Raw genomic sequence first — 23,020 nt, forward strand, 5'->3', positions numbered from 1 at the left:
TCAAGGACATAGTAATAATAATAAAATTAATTGTACTTATATTTTTATTGTTATTATATAATTATTTATGACAATTTTAGTTGTATAACTTAAAAGATCAAGTCTTCTAGGCAATGTATCACACAAAAGAACAGCAACATTTTGGTTGAGGTTCTGCCCACCGCAAGAATCATAAAACAGCGATATGTCAGTAACATTAATGGAAATAATTTATACATAAAAAATAATATAAACATATTATTATCTCGTTGTTGCCTCACTTTCCTTTTGTTTCAGTCCAGATGTAACCATGCATATTATTCGGAGGGTGCACCATGAATTGTTAATTTATAACAACATATTTTTCTTGTACAGTACATGAGTAAAACATCATTAAAAGTTATTTACAAAACACTCACAAGATCAGATGTTGTAGAAATAAGTGAATTTGATTTTTTTTTTCAGTTTTAGTTGTTTTAGCTTTGTTAGCCTCTCTGTTTTGTTATGTTGAATGTAGTCTTCTGTTAGTTTCATTTGCCACCTTATTCTTGTGAAGGTCATGTCATACCTTGTGAATAGTAAAATCTTCTTGTATACAGTTAGACTCACAAGTACATACTTCTTGCTACTTTTCACATTTCTTTGAATAACAAGTACATTTTTGCGATTGAAAAATATTTGTCTTGGTACCATCTTAGAATTTTTTCTGCAGCTGTGAATTGCTCTAAGTGATTCTTAATTTTTTCACATCCTTTGTTGCCTTTATTTTCAGATAATCATTTGTTTATTGAGATAATAAATATCCTAAATACTAACAAATAATTTTAATAATATTACTGTAATTTTTTTTTCAAACAGATTTCTAACCAAGAGCAATTTTTTATATTTTTTGTTGCAATTCCTTACATTTTAGATACACTATACTAAGTAAATATTATAACTAATTTCATTAAAAATAAAAAAATAAAAAAAATAGCTAAATAAATAAAATTTCAGGGTTAAATTTAAGAGCAGACAAAATTTACATTTGAAAATATATTTTACTTAACTATAAACTTAAGACAAAAGTAATTTTAAAAAATCATAAAAAAACTTTTATAACAAATGAATTTTATACAAATTAGAATGATTGATCTGAATGTATGCAGTATTTAGAAAAATTCCATATCTGAAACAAACGAAAGAATTTATTAAATATTGTTACAACATTTAACGAGTAAAATTATCAAGTACTATACCACATAAAAATTTTTCCTGAATAAATTGAGCCAGTTTACATAACACGCATAATTAAGCCTCTTAATGATAATTACAAAATGTTTTATTAGCAAATCATTCCACCTTCTATTTTAATAATTCATTTCTTGTTGAGACCACACCAGTTACGTTCTATCATGTTCTCATGGAACATTGTTGGTTGGACAGCTGGAACTGGGAAGTAAGAACAATTTTCATGATTACAGCAATTATTGTTGGATTATTCGTAGGTAAGTGTGAATAAACTAGAAACTTACTTGAATTTATTTTAAATGGTCAGTTAATAAAAACTTTTCCATATATATAAAAAACTTATTAAAAATATTCCAACGTGGGGCTTCGCAGGAGGCAATTCGAAAATGGACTGGTCCAGAGTTTAAGTTAACCATATGGCAACTCTTAGTCGCCACTTGAACTGGGTAAACATCCAGTATAGCTAACTTCTGTCTGCCATGTTCATAGTCATGATTTCACTGTTAGATGCTAGGGATAGTCGCCTGTTGAGTGCAAAGAGTTGAAAGGAGAATTTATATAAAACTTGGCACGGCTTTGTGAGAAAACAGAACTCAAATATCCAAACGAGCAAGAAAACTATTGTTAATGTTTCCATCTTCATATTTAGCTGAATGTGGATTTAGTGCTAAAAAAAAAAATAAATGGCTGTATATAATGCAATGGGAAGACTTGAGAGTGCAGCAAGGATCTCGCTAAATTTAAATAATAAATAGTTACTATTAATTAAAATACAGAAAAATCTTTACTTTTGTACTTGAATTTCAGGTCTCCATTATATGTTTTGAAAATTTACTCGGTGTATCCAACAATTTCCTAGTGATTTCTTCCTAAAACCTATCATTAAGTATCTTCAGTGAACAATTCAAATTTTGAATATTAAAAATTATGTAGTTGTTACAACATAAAGGAGCATAAGAATTTTAGAAAGGCTTAGGTGGGGCATGGCACAAAAAAGGGTTCAAAACACTGATACAAATGGAAAAAAATTACTCATACGTGTAAGGAATACACTGTAAATGGTTTTCTTATTAATATTGTAAACAGAAAAATGTGAGGATGGAAATAAGAGTTGTTCTTGAGTTAAACTCAAATGTTCCAAAAACGTTTGGAACCAAGATTATTTTTTACATTTCCAAAATTTTTTTAATACTTTTATAAACCTCATATTTTGTATTTAGCTCATCTTAATTTATGCTGTTCATTTACATACATTTTTATTGGTAAATTAAGTGACTACGCATTGTATTGTATTGTATATGTATTCATATAACAATGATTAAAACTCTTTTATTTGCAGACATAATTGTTCTTAACTCAGAAACTAAAAATTGCAGCTTCTATTATGCTTAATTAACCTAATAGTAGGTAATAAATTAATTTAAAAAAAAAACATTAAATAATGTTACAAAATATATATATATATAAATAGTTAATAGTCATGTTTAAAAAATAGCGCATCATCAATTAAAATGAAGAGTGTACACTTAACAGGTTTCTGACCAAAATTGGCCTAATTCCTCCTAAAAAAGTTCAAAACCATGTGATCTGCACATAATTTATTTCCATTATGAAAGGAAAAAGTTCTTTGGTAGATAGATATTTATTAAATGTAATAAATGCAGGATGCGACCAGCTAAGTAAATGTTGGGCATATCCAACCATTTTTTTTTATGATTCACTAAATAATGTGATCATATATATTTAAAACTTATTCTTCAAAAATTTTATTCTATCTTTTAAATAACATTCCCTTTGAATAGTATATTTACAAAAATAGTTTCTTTAAAAGATGTAATACCAATAAAGTAGAATACAAGGAAATTAAACTGAAACTCTTTAAAAACTTTTTAATTATATTAGTTTGTGATTCTAAACATTATATAAATGTCAAAATACTCTTTATAATCTAGGAAATTGGAAGAAAACATCTAACTTTATTTCATGATCATACTCATTCAACATGAGAAGATTTGTAAGCTTGACAAGATACCAGTAAAGTGCTATCTTTCTATGTTGTATTTTTTTTTTTTTTTTACTTTCTAACAAGTACTGCTATTGTACATAATTTAATATTCATTATATTTTAACTCTTCAGTTGGAACTGTAGATCAATACAAAGCAATTAAAGGTTTTTGTGATATACAAAGGCTTTTGTTGATGTTATAATAGTTTTTTTTTTTTTAATTTTAGTAAATGCCATTGTAAAACACAAATGGGTATAACATAAATTTATGGATTTAACAATGGTGGTGAATAAAATTTGATTATATATTAGACAAAATGAAAAATAAATATGATCATCTATAAAACTTTTTAAAAAAATATAAGACTATACTGAAACATGTTAGCATCTTCTAAACAGAAGTATAAAGTATAAACTTTAAACAGAAATAAATGTATTCAAACTTAACGTTATGTAATAATAGATTAATATTTAAATTATATCTATTATTTTACTTAAGGCATCTATCTCTTCATAAAATAAAACTACAGTAACTCTCGCCTGACATAATGAATTAATATATTGCAGCTCACAAAACCATTACCAAAATACAATTTAGAATAAGATACTGGTCATAAAAAATTTCATTTGACGTTAACAGAAAAAAATTAAAGGAACCTTGCTAAAAAGTAAATAATTTTCAAGTAAAAATTACTAATGCAGTAAGAATACTGCAGATTTTTTTAAAATCAATAATGTTAGTAGGAAATATTACTCTTAATAAGAATATCAAAATATATACAAAATGAACCAAATTAAAGACAGAAATAATCAGCGATTTGCCATTTTTGTTTAGGGCACACCAGGCAGTTGTGTGAATTCCAAGTTATCATGTGGTATTCCAGTATGTACTTAAACTAACTACAACAACATAATAGTTCATGTCACATTCTACTTGATTGTATACACTCGAAGTATCGCTTTATTGATTTAAACCAACTTTCATTATTTGACAGGACGCTGAAGCCACAATTAATAAAACTACTTAAATTTCTAAAATCAGGGGCTTGAGTTGTAGCAAGGTTTTCTTGTTTGGATTTCTTTCTTCAATTACTTTTATTGTACGAGTATGCTAGTACATATTTATTACCACTTTTTTATTTCCATAAAATTCAAATTTCAAAATAAATAATTTATTGTTCTGTTTGTGGGTTAAAATTAAAATTCCTTTTTGTTATATGTTGTACTTTATTGTGCTGCTGTTTGTAAGTTTTTGTTTATGGTCTTGCAGCTTTTCCATAAACAACTCCCATACTTACCTGAAGTATAGCATTCTGCACATATTTTTTTAGTATGGTAACAATAACCTGTGAGATTGTTCATTATAAATTACCCAATTTTTCAGTAGCATCCCACTGATAACAATTTTATCATAAACAGGTTATAGCAAGAGACATATTTCAAATATTCTACTTAATAAAATTTTATTATAACATAATACTGCTAAAAAATTCTTTACTTGCTATAAAAATACATACCGTTAACATTAGACATAAATCCCAACCCACAGTAAAAGAAATAAGACTCCAAATCCTGAGAAGATAGCAGCCACTAATGATACAAGTAATTCTTTAAATAGGTCTCTTGTGAATTTTGTGCTAGTAACTTCATAAACAAAGAACCATGCAGTAAAAAATATGCCAATGCCTAACAGAATAATTGTGAGATGAGGAAAGACTGCTGGATTAATTGGAGATACATATCTTGACATTGACTCGATCTGAACCTAGAAAAAATATTTAAATATATTGTTTACTGTTTAAAAATAAATAAATTTTCATTAATAATAAAGATGTTAAAACATTTATACAACTTCTAAACTTTCAATAAAAGTTTTAATGTTAGAGGCTGATGTAAGAATCAGTAAATGAATAAGGTACCGGGTATTCATTGCTTATAAATAATAGAAAATTTATTCATCATTGGCCCCTTCAAAACAACTTAGCATTTATTTAAGCAATGCTAAATGAACCAAAGTTCACATTAAATTTGAACGAGATCTAATGAGAAGTGCTACTTAACTAACTGTTGTTATATATTGTTGGTTGTTTTTTTTTAGCTGGAGAAAGAAAATGAAACAAAGACGGCTTTTAGAAAATATTGTTAGTTTATAATAAAACTTGTTACTTAATTAATGAGTTACTTAATTATAAGTCACAGTGTTATTTCTAAAACTAATCTTGAAGTAATTAGGCAGTCTGTTTAGTATGTGGTCAGAATGTTATAATAAATCTAAATTGTTATTTGTTCATTTAATATATTGTATTTGACAAATTTGGTTTATTTGAAAATAATAAATCATTTGTGCATACTTAATTGAGCCTTTTGTATAATTACATAACATTTCAATGTTGTTCAGTCTATACATAATTTAATATTTTGTGTACATTGTTCTTTTATACAAAGAACAGAACTGATCTTTGCTTATAACATTATATTGACAGGGCATACAATGACATATTAAGTGCAATGTTAATTTTATACATATCACAAACAAACTATGAACAGATCAGGATTCAAACAGTATGGGATTTCAAGTATATTCTTAAATATGCTTGCAAATATAAAATATTTTACCATATCCTGCATAATAATCATTTTAAAAGCGGCATTAAATAAGGAGACCAGCTAAAAAAAATCAGCATTAAAAAACCTGAAAGCACATTTATACTTATAAATATGCTTTCAGGTTGTACTACTTAAGTTAAGTACTTACTTAAACAGCAACTGTTTATTTTTAATGCTTTTATTTAAAGAAATACAAACAAATTTTTAACTATTCTGGGAGGAATAAATTAAGGTATTTAAACTTATTAATAGTTAAACTAGATCTTCGGACAAGCAAATATGCATCATACAATACATACTGTTAAAACAAATTAAAGAAAATCATCAGTGTTCTGGAATAAAATAGTATACTCTACTCTATAGAAAAATGATGTCTTATCACCAAGCATTACGGTACAATGAAATTCAACCACTTATAACTTGTTCTGTAAGATAGATACTTTGGAAAAAACAATCTTCAACTGCACAACTAATTTAAAATTATTTTTTTCGTCTTAGTCAGCTTTATTTTACTTCACATAAAAATAAATCAAATAGAAACAAAGAAAAGTAAACATTAGCAGATAAGGTTAACTTTTTCAGAAATGTAATACAATCAATGGCGAACCATAATCCAATCAGTTAAAAAACAATAATTAAATAAATGACTTTAATAATTATTCTAAAACATAAAAATTAACAAGAATTACCATTTTCGATATATAATTACGTGTCCGTCTCTACGATGTCAACAAACCAGCCGGTTATACTCAATAATGCCAACGTAGAAATTATGGAGCAATAAAAAAATACATTATATACATATTTTTTAATTAAAACACTATATTTTACAGTAATAGTTTTGATTATTATTACTTTTTAAAATATATAATTTAAAATGCATTATGCATTACTTTTTTGAATTCATATTTTAAAATAAAATTACAGGGATCATTTTCAAAGTATTGTTTAATCCATTGTCAGAAAACCAGATATTTAGTTTAACTCAAGATGCTACAAAATGTATACATTTTCTTAAATATTTTCATTTAAATTAAAGATTGAACAGCTGTTCTCTGCAAATGGTCACGTGATCTAAAAATCTCTTCCGCTGTACCATCATAAAAAAACGTATTTGGCTGTCAGTTTACAGATTATAGTATGTGTTTGTTATTTTAATATCGCTGAGAGAAAATGAGTAGTTGTGTATACTGCAGCTTAAAAGTTCGTCATTATTTTCTAAGTCGTATTAGGATATTATACATTTATCACTAAAGTTGTAATAAAATCTAAACGTGTTGTAACAGGAGTTTGTAGCAATTGAAACAACTGCATCTGACAATTTGTTCAATAAAGGTTATGGTATAATTCAAAAGCTCGATTAAGATCCTGATGTCTGTTCGTTTTGTGTTCAGCTTCCATTTTTTATCTTCATCTGCCATTAATCCATTTTCTGTTAATACTTACTAGTAGCAGTATTTGTTAATGAGTTCATATAGTTTGTTGACATCGTTATTCCCAAAGTGAACGGTAAATTTGCATGTTTGTTAAATGACACACTATGGACTGCCTATAAGTTATGAATCGTATATTTCTGTAAATCTGGTGCTACGGAAAAATCTTTGGATAACTCGATTGCAGGTAAGAGAAACATATGAATAATTTCTTGGAAACATTTTTTCGTGCGTTAAACAAAATTTTACCCAGACCTGTTTTGATTGGTTGACGTGTATTCGGGTTATTATTTCAAAATACAAAGCTACCGCAGTCTGCAGTTAATATTAAATTATGGAACTTTAATTCTTACAGTGTAATTTGTAGTTTTTGTTTTTTTTTAAATATCGAAACGAATCACGAGTCATCTTTTCCTAGCTGTGTCGTTTACATATAATTTTTTAAGTATGTTGAATTAAAATTTGTATGTATTGAAAAATTGAAAGATTTATACAAATTTAATCAGTGTGTACTTTGATTATTTGAAAACTTATCTGTTAACAAATATTTAAATTTATAATAAATCCACAGTAATGTTTGTTGCTTATTAGATTACAACAGGAAACGTTTTCTGGTTAAATATTTACAAAAATCAATTTAAATTCATTGCATTAACTTATTTTTACCTACTGATTGTTCTTACAAATAATAAATTAATCATGAAAAAATAATATTTCGATTAAAAAATACATTTTATTATATTGATTCTTGTGAATTTGAGTCTGACACTTTTAAAAATTTCTTTACAAAAATTATAAATTAGGATTTTAATTTTTTACAGTTACTTCAAATAATTAGGAATTTAAAAAAAAAAACCTTGAGACAATATTGTATTCTTTTACATTTTTATTTAATTTTGATTGATTTTTTCAACTTTTATGATCTACTAACCATTTTTCTGTGTACAAAAATTTTATTCAAATTCCTTTCCAAAGTATCACCCCAGAATCTTGCAAAATAATAAGAATATCACATTTTATGTATATCTTAATACATATATTCCTGTCTAGAGGACACAAGTTGAGCTGTGTTGGGGGTTTTCTAAATTCAGATAGCAGTTGAATGATCTAGATGGCAAAAAATTGTTTGTATCTAAAATGTTTAGTAATGATTTTGTCTAGAGAACTTAAAAAATAAAAAAGAGCTTTGTAATTATCTATCCTTGTGAATATTATCATAACATGAAACATCATTTTCCCACACTTATTTCTTTCACATAAACTTCATATAATTTACTTATTTGCCATATAAAGTTCAATGAAGTGAACCTTTCTTTCATTTAAAGACTGGATGTATTTTTGATTTAGCTTTTAGTAAACATCTGCTCAGACTGAGTTAATACTACAGGTAACTAACTGATTTTAAATTGGTAGGAGATCAGATACATAGAAGCTGTGTGTAAACATTCTCTACATGCTCAGTGTTCCTTTTATCTTTTATCTCAATGTAAATCTAAGTTTACCTTTGCATTCTCTCCCCTTTTATCACATTATACTGTAAATGAAATATTACATGGATTATTATTTGGGTTTATTTGGTAAAATTGTGTTTTGAACACTTGAATTTTAACATTTTTAAATTAAATTTAAATAGATTTTTGTTATAAAATTGAGTGTCGCTTCTGAAAGTCCTAATTTTAGTGCCTTCTGAAATTCCTAATTTATTTTCACAATTTTATTAAATGCAATTTTTTAATGAAACTAACAACATTTTAGAAGTATTAGATGAAAATTTAAACTGTAAACATGTAAAAGAAATACAGTGGAAAAGAAAAGAATTTCTGTTATCTCTTGCTTTATTCTGTTATTTATTGAAAACTGAAATACACTTAGTGGTTTTTATGCTTTCATTTATCCCAATTTAAAATATACATTTTTTTCTGGGGAAATTTTTGTAATAAAAAATTTTTTGTAAAAAACAAATTGTTACAAACTCTGGTATGATTTTAATAGAGATGTTTTTAAGTAAAAATTTTAACACCTAGAATTTCATTGAATAGATATGTTGACAATTTATTGGAATATTTAAAAATTTATTGGAAATGCCAGTTTAATGTTATATGCAATAATAGGTATTTCACATGTCACAAAACAGAAAAATAATTTCATATTTAGTGTGAGCAATATAGTTCAGTTAAATGGATTGCAATGAGGATGAATACATAGGTTCTGATTTTCTGGTAGGTTTAGTTTTTTATATTATGTATGTATAAATTAAAATTAGGTTGCCCATCTTTACATGAAAAATAGGCTTCAACCCCAGTTCAAATCTTTATACAGTCAGTGGTTAGAATCATAAGTAGAGCCACTCCCACAGATTCAAACCAGATGTACTACTGGTCCCCACATCCTAAGCATGGCCAAAATGAGTTTCTAGTTAAATCCTTAGAATACCATGGGGAAAATGTGATAAGAAAAAATAGTGAATTGTAGTGCAGGACTGACCTCAAATCAGTCTTAAAATCAATTTAGGTACCCAGTTAGTGGGTGCCTATCCCTCAAATTACAAAATTGGAATTACTTTAAAAATTACCAGTCATCAACTTACAAATGAAAAAAATTGAAGTTGATATAGTAATTGCTCAGAATTACCTTGTTATCCATTCTCAGAATCATATGATATGAACAATGAGGCAAGCCCACAAACAAGAGAGGTGTTATTAATACAAAAATTTTGATATTCTGAATAGAAAATAAATGATTTGCCATCAGCTGATAATGATAATTATTGTATGTTTGAAATCAGGCCCTCCTATGTTATTTATTTATGTTGATTTGTTATACACATGTTGATGTAAAATTACACTTTAATGAATTTAGATCTTTTGTAAAAGATACGTTACGGTTTTACCTGTTAGTATGGTTGCATTTCGAGTCGCAGACTGGAGATGTTTAGCTGGTTAGAGCTCTGCCTCCTGGACCCCCCTGTGTTGAGTAAACTCGTGCTTGTGAGAATAATAGTAATATAATAATAAATAAAAATTAGCCTATTCACTTTATAAAATCTATCAGTGTATTGTAATTTCTTCATAGCAACAGTTTGTTAGTACATGACCCACTAGTTGGTTTTTATTTTTGTTGTCGCGGCTTCGCACATGAAATGCATAATCAGAATTACAAATATAAATAACAATCACAATGTAACCAAATATCATAAAGATCGATTAAATAGCGGTTTTTTAAATGGCAAAAATTAAAAAAACAATTTATATTCTTTTGCCTCCTAAAATATTAAAATTCAAAAAACCCGAAAATGGTTTTTAGATATTTATCCAAAGAGCATTTGCAAGTCCAAACCGAGTGAATAGATCGTTTAATTTAGTCGGCAGTAGAGAAAATTTGCAATCATTGTTCAAAAAGGTTTTACCTTTTTTCACTCCTTTCAAGGTCGAATTTCAAAAAATCTAGAAATTTGTTTTTAGATATTCACATGAAGATTACACACCCCGAAAATAAAGTTAATATATCCATTTTTTACCTAGAAATAAAAAATTAACCGGATTTTTTAAAAATTCAAAAATCCATTTTAACCCTTTAAATTCGGAAAATCTAGAAATTGATTGTTGCATAATCACATGAAGATTACACACACCGTAAATCGGGTAGATATCTTCATTTGTTACCGAGAAATTAAAAAAAAAACATACCAAATTCATTTTTACCCCATCTTAATCCTTTAAACTCGGAATTTCAAAAAAACCTTTCTTAGTGCAATTTATACAGAAGAACGTGTATATAAATGTTACACAAATTATCCGCAAGATTTTTTGCTGGTCGTTTAAAAATTAAGAATATATCAAGAGATGTTTTAAAATATATACTTGCATCCCCGTTGCGGCTTCGTCCGTGCAATATGGTTACTTACGTACCAGTCGCGGTCTGGAGATATTTAGCCGGCCTTCGCTCGCCCATCCCGTCTAGTCAGAGGGTTCTGCCGCTTGGACCACGCTGTGCTCATTAAAGTCTGTTCAGTTTATAAAAAATATCAGTATATTATAATATAATCTCTTCCAACAGTTTTGTCAGTACAGGGCCCGAAACTTTGAATGATCTAAGAATGTGGGTTTCAAAACATCGGCCTCCATCCAAAAAATATTAATAAACCAATATTTTTTGAACCGGGTAAAAATGAATTTTACCAGGTTCTTATTATTACCGGACAAACACCACTAGGAGGTGGTTGTACTTAATTTTCTTTTTTTTTCTCTCATTTTTAAATTACGTTTATTTTAATTTTTTTATGCAAGTAGCCGGAGGCAGTGCAATCAGTTGCCTCGCATATACAGTAGCAGTAGTCGTGTTGATTGAGCTGCCGCACCGTACACCAGCGAACCCCTTAAAAAAATCTAAATTCAAAAAACCCCTAAATGGCTTTTAGCTATCTATCTGAAAAGTATTTGGAAGCCCAAATCTTGTAAATATTTGTATAGTCGGAAATTGGGAGAATTTGCCATAATTATTCAGTTTTTTACCCTTTTTCACTCCTTTCAATGTGAAATCTCGAAAAATCTAGATATTTGTTTTCAGATATTTGAAAGAAAATTATATACACCAAAAATCAAATTGATATCTGCGTTTGTTACCGAGAAATTAAAAAAATAACAGTTTCAAAAAAAATTCAGAATTCATTTTAACCCTTTAAACTCTGAATTTCAAAAATCTGGAACTTAGTTTCTAGATATTCACATGAAGATTACACACACCAAAAATCAAGTTCATATTTCCACTTTTGTTACAGAGAAATTAAAAAAATTGTAAGTCTCTGTGGTACTCCATTTTAACCCCCTAAACTCTAATTTCAAAAAATCCTTTCTTCTACTGCACTTACATGTTCACCGTAAAGAGAATCTTCACCGTAAACTGTTCATCTTCAGTAGCTTTGTTGGGCACTGATGAATCAGTCCGTCAGTAGGACAAGTTGCTTTATAGGTACAGATATATTTTTTTTTTTTTGTTTAATTTAAAAAAAAAATTATACACCTCATGAAGCGGTGTGCACCGCGAGTGCTAATTTGAAAGAATTTTGAAAGGAATAAGTAGTGATTTTTTAATATATCTATACTATTTTATAAAGGGAAAGAGGGTTTTTGTTCGGAATAAACGAAAAAACTACCCGAGCTTTCGTAATTAAATTTTACCCATGTTTCTTGGCGTAACCGAGAAGGTTTTTGGATTTATTTCATCTCGAAAAATCTGTGAAATATACCCTATATATATTGTAGCAGTGGAGATTTGCTGGTTGAAGCACAAACTTTAATGAATTCTGAACTGAGTGTCTATCACTGTGTAATCTGGGGTTGAACTGTTACATTATATTCATCTAAAAACCTGCTTTTTTTAGTTTCATTCCCAGTTTCAAGGGTTAAAATGTTTGAAACAGTTTTTGAAACTGTTATTTTTTTAATTTCTCGGTAAAAAAAATTAAGGTAAAATCAACCTGATTTTTAGTGACTATAATCTTCATGGCAATAAACCAAATTCTAGATTTTTGAAATTCTACCTTGAGAGGGGATAAAGAAAGGAAAAACTTTTTGAACAATAATTGTAAATTTGTTCAATCTCGACTATAGTAAACGAGATATTCAGTAGTTTGGGTTTGTAAATCCTCTTCAGATAAATATTAAAAGAAGAGCATTTTCGGGTTTCTTTAATTACAATTTTTTTAAGGTGTATATGGCGCTGTCTCAACCACCATAGCCATTACGACCATTACTGTATGTGTGACTGGCAGCAACTGACTCCGGTTACTTGACTAATGAATATAAAATAAGCAGATTGACTGCTACGGGAAACACAAGTACCTATAAAGCGCGGGCGAAGCTGCGACAGGGAGCTAATATATATATATATATATATATATATATATATCGCGAGCGGGTCAAAAGTATGGAAACAGCTCAACAACCTTAAAACCGTTTCATATATAATACTGTAACTTTCAGGATAAGGTATCTGTCAACTACTTTACCTTTTGACGAGAAATAGAATCTCATCTATTCTTGGGGGTTTGGCCCAGGAGTTGTAACTCAAATATTTTTATATTACCCTTTGTGTGATAAATCATTTTAGAGATCTCTTTAAGACAAAAAAATGGCACAAATAAAAAGTTGGTACTATATCTGTACCCAAAATGGTGCTGGGATAAAGTTTGGATTTTGAAAGTTAGTAAGTTTAAATAATAAAATTGAGTTAGAATCTAATTTTGTTAAAATTTATTTAAAAAATAAAGTAGATATGTATAGGTGTACATATATACTCGTATAACCTATATGTTGGGTATGTTGTCTTGAGTGTGTCTATGGCTATTTTCTACGCCTTAGATTACATGAGTGGGATTTTCATAAAGGTTTCTAGCTGGTTGCATTTTCTGACAGATCACAAGAGGGTATTAAAAATGTAGTAATTTACCAGGATCTGAACCTGAAACCTCCAGATCCTATTTATCTGGCCCAGTTTGGCATTAGGATAGTATTAATATGATTCATTTCTTACAAACCTTTAGAATCATTTTTTTTATGTAATTTTGTTCTAATGTCTTTAATTAAGTTGATGAAGAATTATTAAATAAAATTGAAAACTATACTGGGCTTATACATTATCAACCCTGTTATATGTATATACAGAGTTGTTTTAGCTGTAGTAACACGTTGAACATTCCCATCATTTGTTTATTTTTTAGTTATACGTGAGTGATATTGTGACTGTATTTTAGGTTGATTGCAATTTATTTCATACTTATTGCAATTCAATAGACTACGTGACACTTGAAAAATTAACCAGAAATTTCATTCATCCATATCTCTCCAGTTTCATCTAGTCTGAATGAAATGGGTTCAGCTTTGTTCATACTGAAAAAAGAAACAAGTGTCAAATAATCACATGTAATATAAATTAAAATAAATTTAACAGTTAGAGAAATTGATTTTTCTTAATTTAAAAAAATTTGAAGTTTCATGAATTAGTTATCAAACTCTTTGATTCAAAGTAGTGATAATGGATGCGCAACAAAGTTGTGATGCTCTAATAACTGTTTTTCCTTTAAAGAATCGCAATCAGAAATCATGTGATTTTGTTTTTTCATATTTCATTGTTAACTCTTTCAGTATATATGATTGTGTTAATGTTTTAAATATCAAAGAAACTGAAGTATACATTTTTACCATTGCCAGGTTACTTTAAGATCTTTTTTGTTATTAGTAAATAAAAACTAAAATTTATTTGTTACCCCTTGCAAATTTGTTTTTACCCCTTCTTTTCTAGGAACTGAAGCTTCTGCAAATCTTTGTGTTTTGTTAAACAATCAATTACTCTTGTCGCAACATAGCTTGATTGTTCACTAATAATTTCATCGTATTCATTATAATGAATTGACGCTCAATCTAGGCAGCATTGCTATTCATTGCCATTAGACAACCTTGAATCACTGCTCATATGACAAATCACTCTGGGATTTCAAACGAAGCTTCTATTCTTATGACCAGCACAGTAATATTTTGTACTCTTTTTTAGCTTTGTTTAAAAATCTATTGGATAATGAAAAATGTAGATTATTTATGCTTTTTATTAAATATTTAATTCCCTTTTTTTTTATTTTATTTTATTTTTTTGTTTGGTTAGGGAGGAAATATTTAGCAGGATTTTTGCCACCAATTGACCTTCCTGATGTCACAAATTTTTAAGGAAATATATGGAAGTTTGTTGTGTTTGAAAAAATGTGATATCTAAATTAGAATCGAACCCAGAACAGAACTGTCGCCCTAATAGTATGTTTTGTTTATTTTGTGAAATTTATTCCTGACTTTTTCATTTCTCTTTTTTGTGCTATTTCGTTAGTAGCAGGTTATTTGAAAATAGTATATTTTATGTTTCTTACTAGAGGTTTTGTTCAGTTCAATTTAAAATGCCGGTACATTTATCTTTTACCGGCGCAACCGATTGTTCGTTTAAATATCCAATTTATTTATTTTTAATAATATAGGAATGGTATTTGTTTTAATGCCTCGAACGTAAAAGAGAAGATAATAGTAAGTTTCCTTATTACGATAACGTTTATTCAATTCGGTATTTGTATCTAATGTATTGCAGCCGGTTCTTTGCGTTATTGTGAAAACAGTGTAATTTCGCTACCGACATTTAACGTGAATGATTGGAATTTGCCGATTAACGAAGACGATGCCGTTGGGTTCCTGCAGCTGCTGGCATTCTAACGGGAACCAGGACATGTAGCAACGGATACGCATTGCGTCTTTTCACAACTGACTTGTGTTAATATATCATTGCAAACGTACGTGCAGATTAAAAGACAATTTGCGTGTCGGGAAATGGCAGAAAAATTCGAATCTCAGTTTCGTCAAAGTCACACGTTTTCTATATAGCTGACCGTTCGAACAATCAAATGTTGCTCATTGTCTCCGTGACTTGGATACAGGTCCGAAGACAGTAGTCGAATAATTTCTTCAGAAAAGTGTGTGTGTCTTCTGTATTGAACAGCACAGGCAAGATAAAATTGGGGGAAACTATGGTCGTCGAAATCGATGAGATGCTGTTCTCAAAAAATTATCCTTGTCGAGTCTACCCACAGTAATTGGTTTTCTCGCCGTTTCATGAAAACGCCATGTTCGTTGTGAAAATTGCTGACAGATCTATGATTCAAACTCCGCTAAATGCTATCAAAGACAACGTTAATAACGGGAGCGTCTTATAATCGTATCCTGGTGTGCGCTGGAAAAACAAGGGTTCCACCATTATATTGTGAGTCATCGGTACAATTTTGTTGCTCTTTAACATTGTGCTCGCACTCAAATCGATATATTGGTCGCTGAAATGGCGGAACAAAGGCACAAGGAAACTCCCAGGCACCACGTGGAAATTTTATTTACCCGAATTCACGTGGCGTCGCATAATAAAGACGAACCCTTTCCAGAAAATAGTCGATGCAATAAGGGACACCTGGCCGCCGGAAGTCGCCATGCAATTAATAAGTAAATTTTCAGTGATTTTTTAGTTTAAATGATATGGTAGTACGTAAATTAACGATGATTAAAGAAATTCGTTCGAAAAAGCCACTGATTTTTTAAGGTAATAAGTGATGGCGCCGGTATTCGATAAAAGTATCAAAATGCCCATGTGTTATGAAACTATATCATTTTGATTTTAAATATTTTAAAGCATGTCTATATTCAGCCATGATCACATTGTAAGATATGAAGAAAGTTGTGAAAATAAAATTTGTCATTTTAAATTCATTGTTAATGACACTAAAGTTAAGTGGAAAGTTATTTTTCATTTAACCTCTTATTTTTTATTATTTTAATTTCAAGATTAATTAAATAAATGATAGTAGTTCGTGTTATTTTAGCAATTATCATATTTTTTATAGTAGTTTATTGACTTTTTTATATAATCAAAATTTTTCTTAATTTGTTTCTGCCTTTTTATTTTCTAGAATAAATGTTCAGTTTGCAGTACTTTAATTAGTATTAAGGTTTTTTTTATTATATATTATGCTATATGTGCTGCATAACTTCTTTTATGCTAAACAATTTGGTAAGGGGGTGTGGCTCGCATACCAGAAATTTCAGTTTAAAAGACCTTGACCCAATGAACTTTGGTTGTACTCTTTTATGTTTGTTATGTCACCAGTTGCCATGATCATTATCCACTACATATACCTATACCATGTAGCCACATATTTGAAACTCTTTCCAATATTAGCAAATTTTGTGATTTTCATTGCTTCTATTATAGATTGTATATAATTGTTTATTAATAAAATTTGTTATTTTTCACCATTGATTTTAATTATTTTTCTTAAGTAATCTCCAGTTTAAGTTTATAATTTTTTTATTTTTATAAAAAATTACAGGTACAAATAGCAGATACAAAAATCTTGCAGTAAGGTATAAAACTTTAAAGTTATAAAACAGAATTAATAGTATTCTACGTGGTGATGTTAAAATAGGCATATTGTTTAATTTTTTTAATGCTGTGAAACTGCCATCAAAACTTTTATGATTTTTTTTTTCTGAATTTTGATTACAGCCACTTTTTAAACTGCCTGTCTCCCTTGGATTACTTTCAGTTCATGTGTATATATATATATATACACACACACACATACACTAATGTGTTGCAGTTAATAATTATTTACAAAAACCACCCATTTGCACATCAGTAATAGTAAGTGAATATATTATATTTAAAGTGTTAAATTATAAATAGATCTTTTATTCTGATAGGTACATAATAATATATTATACAGATCATATTATTATAAATATAAAAACATAAATTATAAAATAAAAATTGATGTGATTAAAGTCCATATTAATTATTTAAATATAAACACATGAAATATTGTTAAGGTTAATATATGAAAAATAAAAAAATTACTACAAAATAATTCACAATTGAGAAGGTACTATTAAAAATTATTTTGAACACATATTTATGAACTCTTGAACAAACAGGATGCAGAAACTAAAGGGTGTTTTTTAGTATTATTTGAAAATTCATTGATGGAGTAATAATATTGTTTCCGTAAAAGAAAATATTTGAATTGTATTTTAAATAAATTAATAGGAAGATTTTCTAAATGATTTAATTATTTCGTGCAATCACTTTGCCAGTTGTTGATTATTCACAGAATTTTCTGTTAATATTCCTTCAATAACTTCATCTGTACTGGGTCATCCAGGCTTTTTAACATCCAAAATGCTACCAGTGTGTTGGAATTTTTCTATTAAATTTGTGAATGTGATCTTGGAAATTGCATGATTAGGATGCTGCGCATTAAATGAATTAGCTGTTCCTTTGAATGTTTTTATTTCTCTAAATAAAAATATTATTTCTACTCTTTCTTAAATTGAAAAAAACATGAGTCTTTTTTATCATAATGCTTTTTAAACTAAGTTGAAAAATTAAATCAGTTTTTGTAAATTAGGTTAATTTTTTTAAATCTAAATGAAGTTTTTTTTTGATTTCTTTTTTTACTTTTTTTATTTGTTGACCTTTGTAATTTAAACTTGTAAAGCTTTAATAAAAAATCACCAAACTTCATCCAAAAATAACCCAAATGCAGATATATTTCAACATCTGTTAGCTACATTTCACAAAATCAACAGTGAATATAATTTTGGAAAAAACCTTCGTTTAATTGTTGATTAGCTTTGCCATTTAGCAACGTATGAAATAAAAACTACTTTCTGAAAAGTTTCTTATAAAGTAAAATTTTAATGTTAAAAAATAAATTATTAATTTTTTTAAAATTCAAGACCAAGTTTAATTAAAAGAAGTAATTGAAAAGTTTTAAGATTGATTTTTTCAATTTTTAATTAACATAATGACATTTTTGGTTGTCATTTTGGTTTAAATGGTTAGCATGTAATTTTTGTGATACCAATTCAATTGTCTCGCAAAGTCCTTTAAAAACAAGCTATCATATGAATTCCATCTAAAATGTTTGAGCCCGCATCTCCCTGAAGGCCAAATTCTCTAAATTGGAGCTTACTTAGTTAGCTTCTCTTATCAGAGAAGATTTTCAAAGGCAGAATTGGGATACCTCAGATAATAAAAAAATTAAAAGAGAGCATACACAACCATACAAATAGCTATCTGAAACAAACACATTGTTTGCTGCCATTTTGGATTGGGCAACCAGAATTTAGTTTTAATTGTATCTTTTTCTCATCCCATCAAGCTGTTAAAAATTGGTCCCAGTTGAGATTATTGAGTTCCCACTAAAAATGCCATCCAAAAATCAAAAAGAGTGAAATATATGTTCGCTAAAGTAGTCCCCTGTTACAAGAAAAAATGCTGCAAACTGCGTCCATTTATCTCGGTTAGAAAAACATTAGAAGAGGTGTAAGTTTCTTTTCAGCCACCCAGTGTTTCATTTATAATCCTTAGTGTTGTCTCTTTAAAAGAGACAAAAGGTAAAACCTTTATATGCCAATATTTACAAAAAATAATCTGTGTGCTTTGTTAGGTCGAATTGGTGGTTTTCTTAAATTAGATATTCTTTTTAGTTAATTTGTTTTGCCTTATTTGCAACAATATATTTTCTTGTTTTACACTCATAAACATTTTAAAATAATAACACTACATGTGCTTTGTTTATTATCTAAACATCATTTTTTCATCTATTAGTATTCTGCTTGTATTAACCTTTTTTATTAACAATACGGGGATGATTGGGTGAGACAACTTATGAATTTGGTTTGAGTGGAATATAATGTAGTCTGCTGTTGATTACTTTGTTTCTCCAAAAACAAAATCCTTTAATGTAACTTATAAATGTTTTGTTTACTTTAATGCCTAAATTTTATAACTTAGTAATTTTATTTTTAATTTATTCCTACAGAAAACTGTAGATATTTCAAACCAACTGTCTTTGATTTATAGCTGCAAACAAAATTGAAATTAAAACATAATAATAGAAGAATGGCAATTCACAGTTGTATATATTTTCCAACATCAGGACTTTTATTTCTTATTATCACTTACCTCTTACTGTTATTTAAAATCACTTACTGCGCCTTTGATGTGCAAGTTTTACTCTGGTCCACTTTCATGTCCTTACTTTACTCTTCACAGTTCTGATTTTTTTCATCTATTATCAGTGTAGTTTAAATCATGTCTCAAAGAGAAATGGATTATGACACTGCCTTGATGATAAAGGGTGTATCTTATTACATATTCACTGATTAAACAGTTAATAAATGGCAAACTGCATAGAAAATAGTATGGCATACATATTTTTAAGTGTCGTTTGATACTTTAAATAGAATTGGAATGTTTATAATATTTCATAATGTATAATACACAAAGTATATGTTCATGGAAAAAGTTTGACGTTTTTTCTAACACTTGAAGAAATTCTTAATTGGCTATGTACTTATATACTCTCCACTAACCTGATTCAATAGTCTTATCTTGATGCTCATTACAAGTCATTCAGTAGTTCATTATCTAGGTATTATAATTAGATTTATTAGGCCCATATTAATTTCAAGGTAAAATTGATAATAATTTAGTTCCATGGTAAAAAATAGTACCATAATACATTGTGTAATAAGGTTTTTTAACAATTGTAAAGTAATTTAAAATGTTTTTTAGTTATGTTATGATTTGTTTTATGTGAGTATTATTATTTTTATAATTTATAACATTTGCTATCATTTTAATAGTTTGTGTGTCGAACCACACTTTTGTATCAGAAGAAATTTCTTGATTGTAATTGTTTTTATTCTTAGTAAAAAAAAATTAAGAATTTTTTCTGTTAGTTTACTTTTTACCTTGTTAGTCTAAGATAAATTTGTAAATCTTACAGTCCGACTCTTGTTTTATCTAATATACATAGCTGGCCATTGAAAAATTATGGAACAAAAATCTTTAAAAAAAAAATAGCCACAGTCCTAGTTGACCATGTTTTGGGGAGTCCATTAGCATTGAGGTCATTTTAGAAAATGCTCCTAAACCTTAACTTCTTTTGTCATGGTACAGAAACTAAGCTTGTGGAACCAATTGCATTATTAATACATGATGACTTTTCTGTTTCTTTAGTCCAGCAATGTTTCATAGATCTCATTTACTTTTCTCATAAACTAGGCCACATGTTACTGTTAAAATTCCATAATTATTTGAAAAGTTTTTGTTAGATAAGTTCATTTGCTTTATTTTTTAACTGTAGACTACTTGTATCCTTTAAAAGTTTTTGTGAAATTTTTTATGTAATTGATTTAATTTAGTTGTTACCTAGTGTAATTGATAACAATGTTTTATATTCATTTGAGAGAATTTCATCAAATTACATTCTCTACTTGTTAAGAAATCACCCACCAGTTGTAAATGCTGAAGATTCCCCGTCAAAATCCAAATTATATATTCATATCATGCCTTAATATAATACTAGAAATTAAAGATGGCCTGTACAGTGGTACTTTTTCGGAATCCAACAGCCACTTTTTTCTTCCAAAAAATCAGTGGATATTTGGAGGTATTTACAGCATCCTCTGAAATAATACCTTACGGTAGTTCTGGAGGCTAAACAGAAAAAGAAAAGAGAAATTAATTATAAATATAATTTAAGCAAAACTTAACATTGACTTGTTAACCTTTGATTGCTACTCAAGGTTAGCGAGCGTAGGTTAAGTTTGGTTAGATTATATTTATAATTTCTCTGCAAATACCCATCGATTTGGAAGAAAAAATTGAAAAAAGTAGCTGTCCGATTCCAAAAAAGAATCTCTAGATAACCTAGATTTTACTAGCTAAATATGTAATGAAATATGCATATAAAAAATAGTTTAATGGCTACAGTAATTTATTACCTTGTCATTTTAATAACTGTGAGAAATTAATCTAATAAGAATTTTAATCATAAGGAATATCAAAGTTTATTTTTTATGTTCATACGTAAACAGAAATCATTTAAAGGTAAAAGTTGTTTTTTATTTAGGTTTTTAAAGTTTTTATCAGGCAGTTATGATAACAGTGTTTTATCTCATATGTAACAACCGTTTTGACGTACCTGTAAACTTAACTACATAAATAACTTAAGTTCTTACAGGAAATCTATCAAAAACTGACATTATTTAATATAATTATTACCGATTATCTTATGAACAAGCTATAAGAATGTGTCATATGTTTCTTATAATAATTAGTTTTAAATTTTATGATTCATTGTACTTATACATCCCATGTATAATTTTCAAGCCATATTCACTTACATAATAACAGATATGTTAAAATTGTATTTTTTGATCAGCTTATAAAATTAATTTAAAAAATTAGTGTTGAAATATTGCAAAAAATTCAGCAACAACAAATGGACACCCATAAAACAACAGAAAGAGAGGGGGTAGGAGATCTGTTACTTGGTAGCATATTAACCATCTCAAATGAAGTTATTAATTGACATTGAAATAATGAAAAATAATTTAAATGACGCCTGGTCAAAATTTAATGAGATTCAATTTAATTCTTGTTTTGTAGATTTTTATTAAATTGATACCCAGAAAATTGCAGAACTATTTTTAAATGAAAGAGACGAGTTGTCCTGAAATATTTTTGTTATACAGCTTAATTTAAAACAAAACCAAAAAATTCTTTTTACTTGATAGACTTTCATTTCTATATAAGTTATATAACTACACCTGCTGTTATTATTAGTAGAATAAAAGAACATTACTTCTCTGCATTAGTACTGTAGTTACAAATAAAACTACATTTTGTGAAGCTTTTATTGTTCAGAAATGTATATAGGTAAATTACTTTTAAATGTAACTGTAGTTTTTTAAGTATTTAAAAAAAAAACAGTGCCTGTCCTCTAGCCTAAGTACTTACCATTTTTTCCATATTAAATTTAAAACTGTAAGCCAATAAATAAGTTTTTTAAATAGTATCAGTTTATGTGTTGTGTCATCCATCTAGCCATATAACATGATCATTTTTTAGTGGAGCATCTCACTGTTATGATTGTTTTTTCAGAGTATTTTTTATTTTATTCATAAATAAGTCGAGTTCAAAGGTGAGCTGAATTCGCCTGATATATACTTTCTTTTTCAGAGGAGGGGAAACCGTTTATAGACACCATATGGTATCATACACCCCATAATAGTGTGGGACTCTCCCTTGTGGCCAACCCAATAAAACCCCCCTCGCTACAATATGGGATGACAGGCCCACTTTGTGGTATTACCATAGACCATGTGGTCTTATACTC

At 28.2% G+C, this 23,020-nt stretch overlaps 2 protein-coding genes across 2 annotated transcripts in view; one reads left to right on the forward strand and one right to left on the reverse strand.

The window, feature by feature from the left end:
• Window positions 1–999: 999 nt before the first annotated feature.
• kud (oligosaccharyltransferase subunit 5 kud) lies at window positions 1,000–6,658 on the reverse strand. The gene is made up of 3 exons (XM_075373485.1): window positions 6,511–6,658; window positions 4,732–4,979; window positions 1,000–1,147 (listed from the first exon to the last, which is right to left on the reverse strand). Exons 1-2 carry the CDS (start codon window positions 6,511–6,513, stop codon window positions 4,740–4,742), a joined length of 243 nt encoding a protein of 80 aa, XP_075229600.1. The 5' UTR covers window positions 6,514–6,658; the 3' UTR covers window positions 1,000–1,147; window positions 4,732–4,739.
• Window positions 6,659–6,930: 272 nt separating this feature from the next.
• The window catches only part of LOC142329126 (USP6 N-terminal-like protein), a 112,720-nt gene continuing 96,630 nt past the window's right edge, over window positions 6,931–23,020 (forward strand). The window contains exon 1 of the mRNA XM_075373463.1: window positions 6,931–7,441. The gene's annotated coding sequence lies outside the window, so the exon portion shown is untranslated. The remainder of the gene's footprint in view (window positions 7,442–23,020) is intronic.

This window comes from Lycorma delicatula, chromosome 8 (genome assembly GCF_047948215.1).
Source record: "Lycorma delicatula isolate Av1 chromosome 8, ASM4794821v1, whole genome shotgun sequence".
In the NCBI taxonomy this organism is placed as follows: Eukaryota; Metazoa; Arthropoda; class Insecta; order Hemiptera; family Fulgoridae; genus Lycorma; species Lycorma delicatula.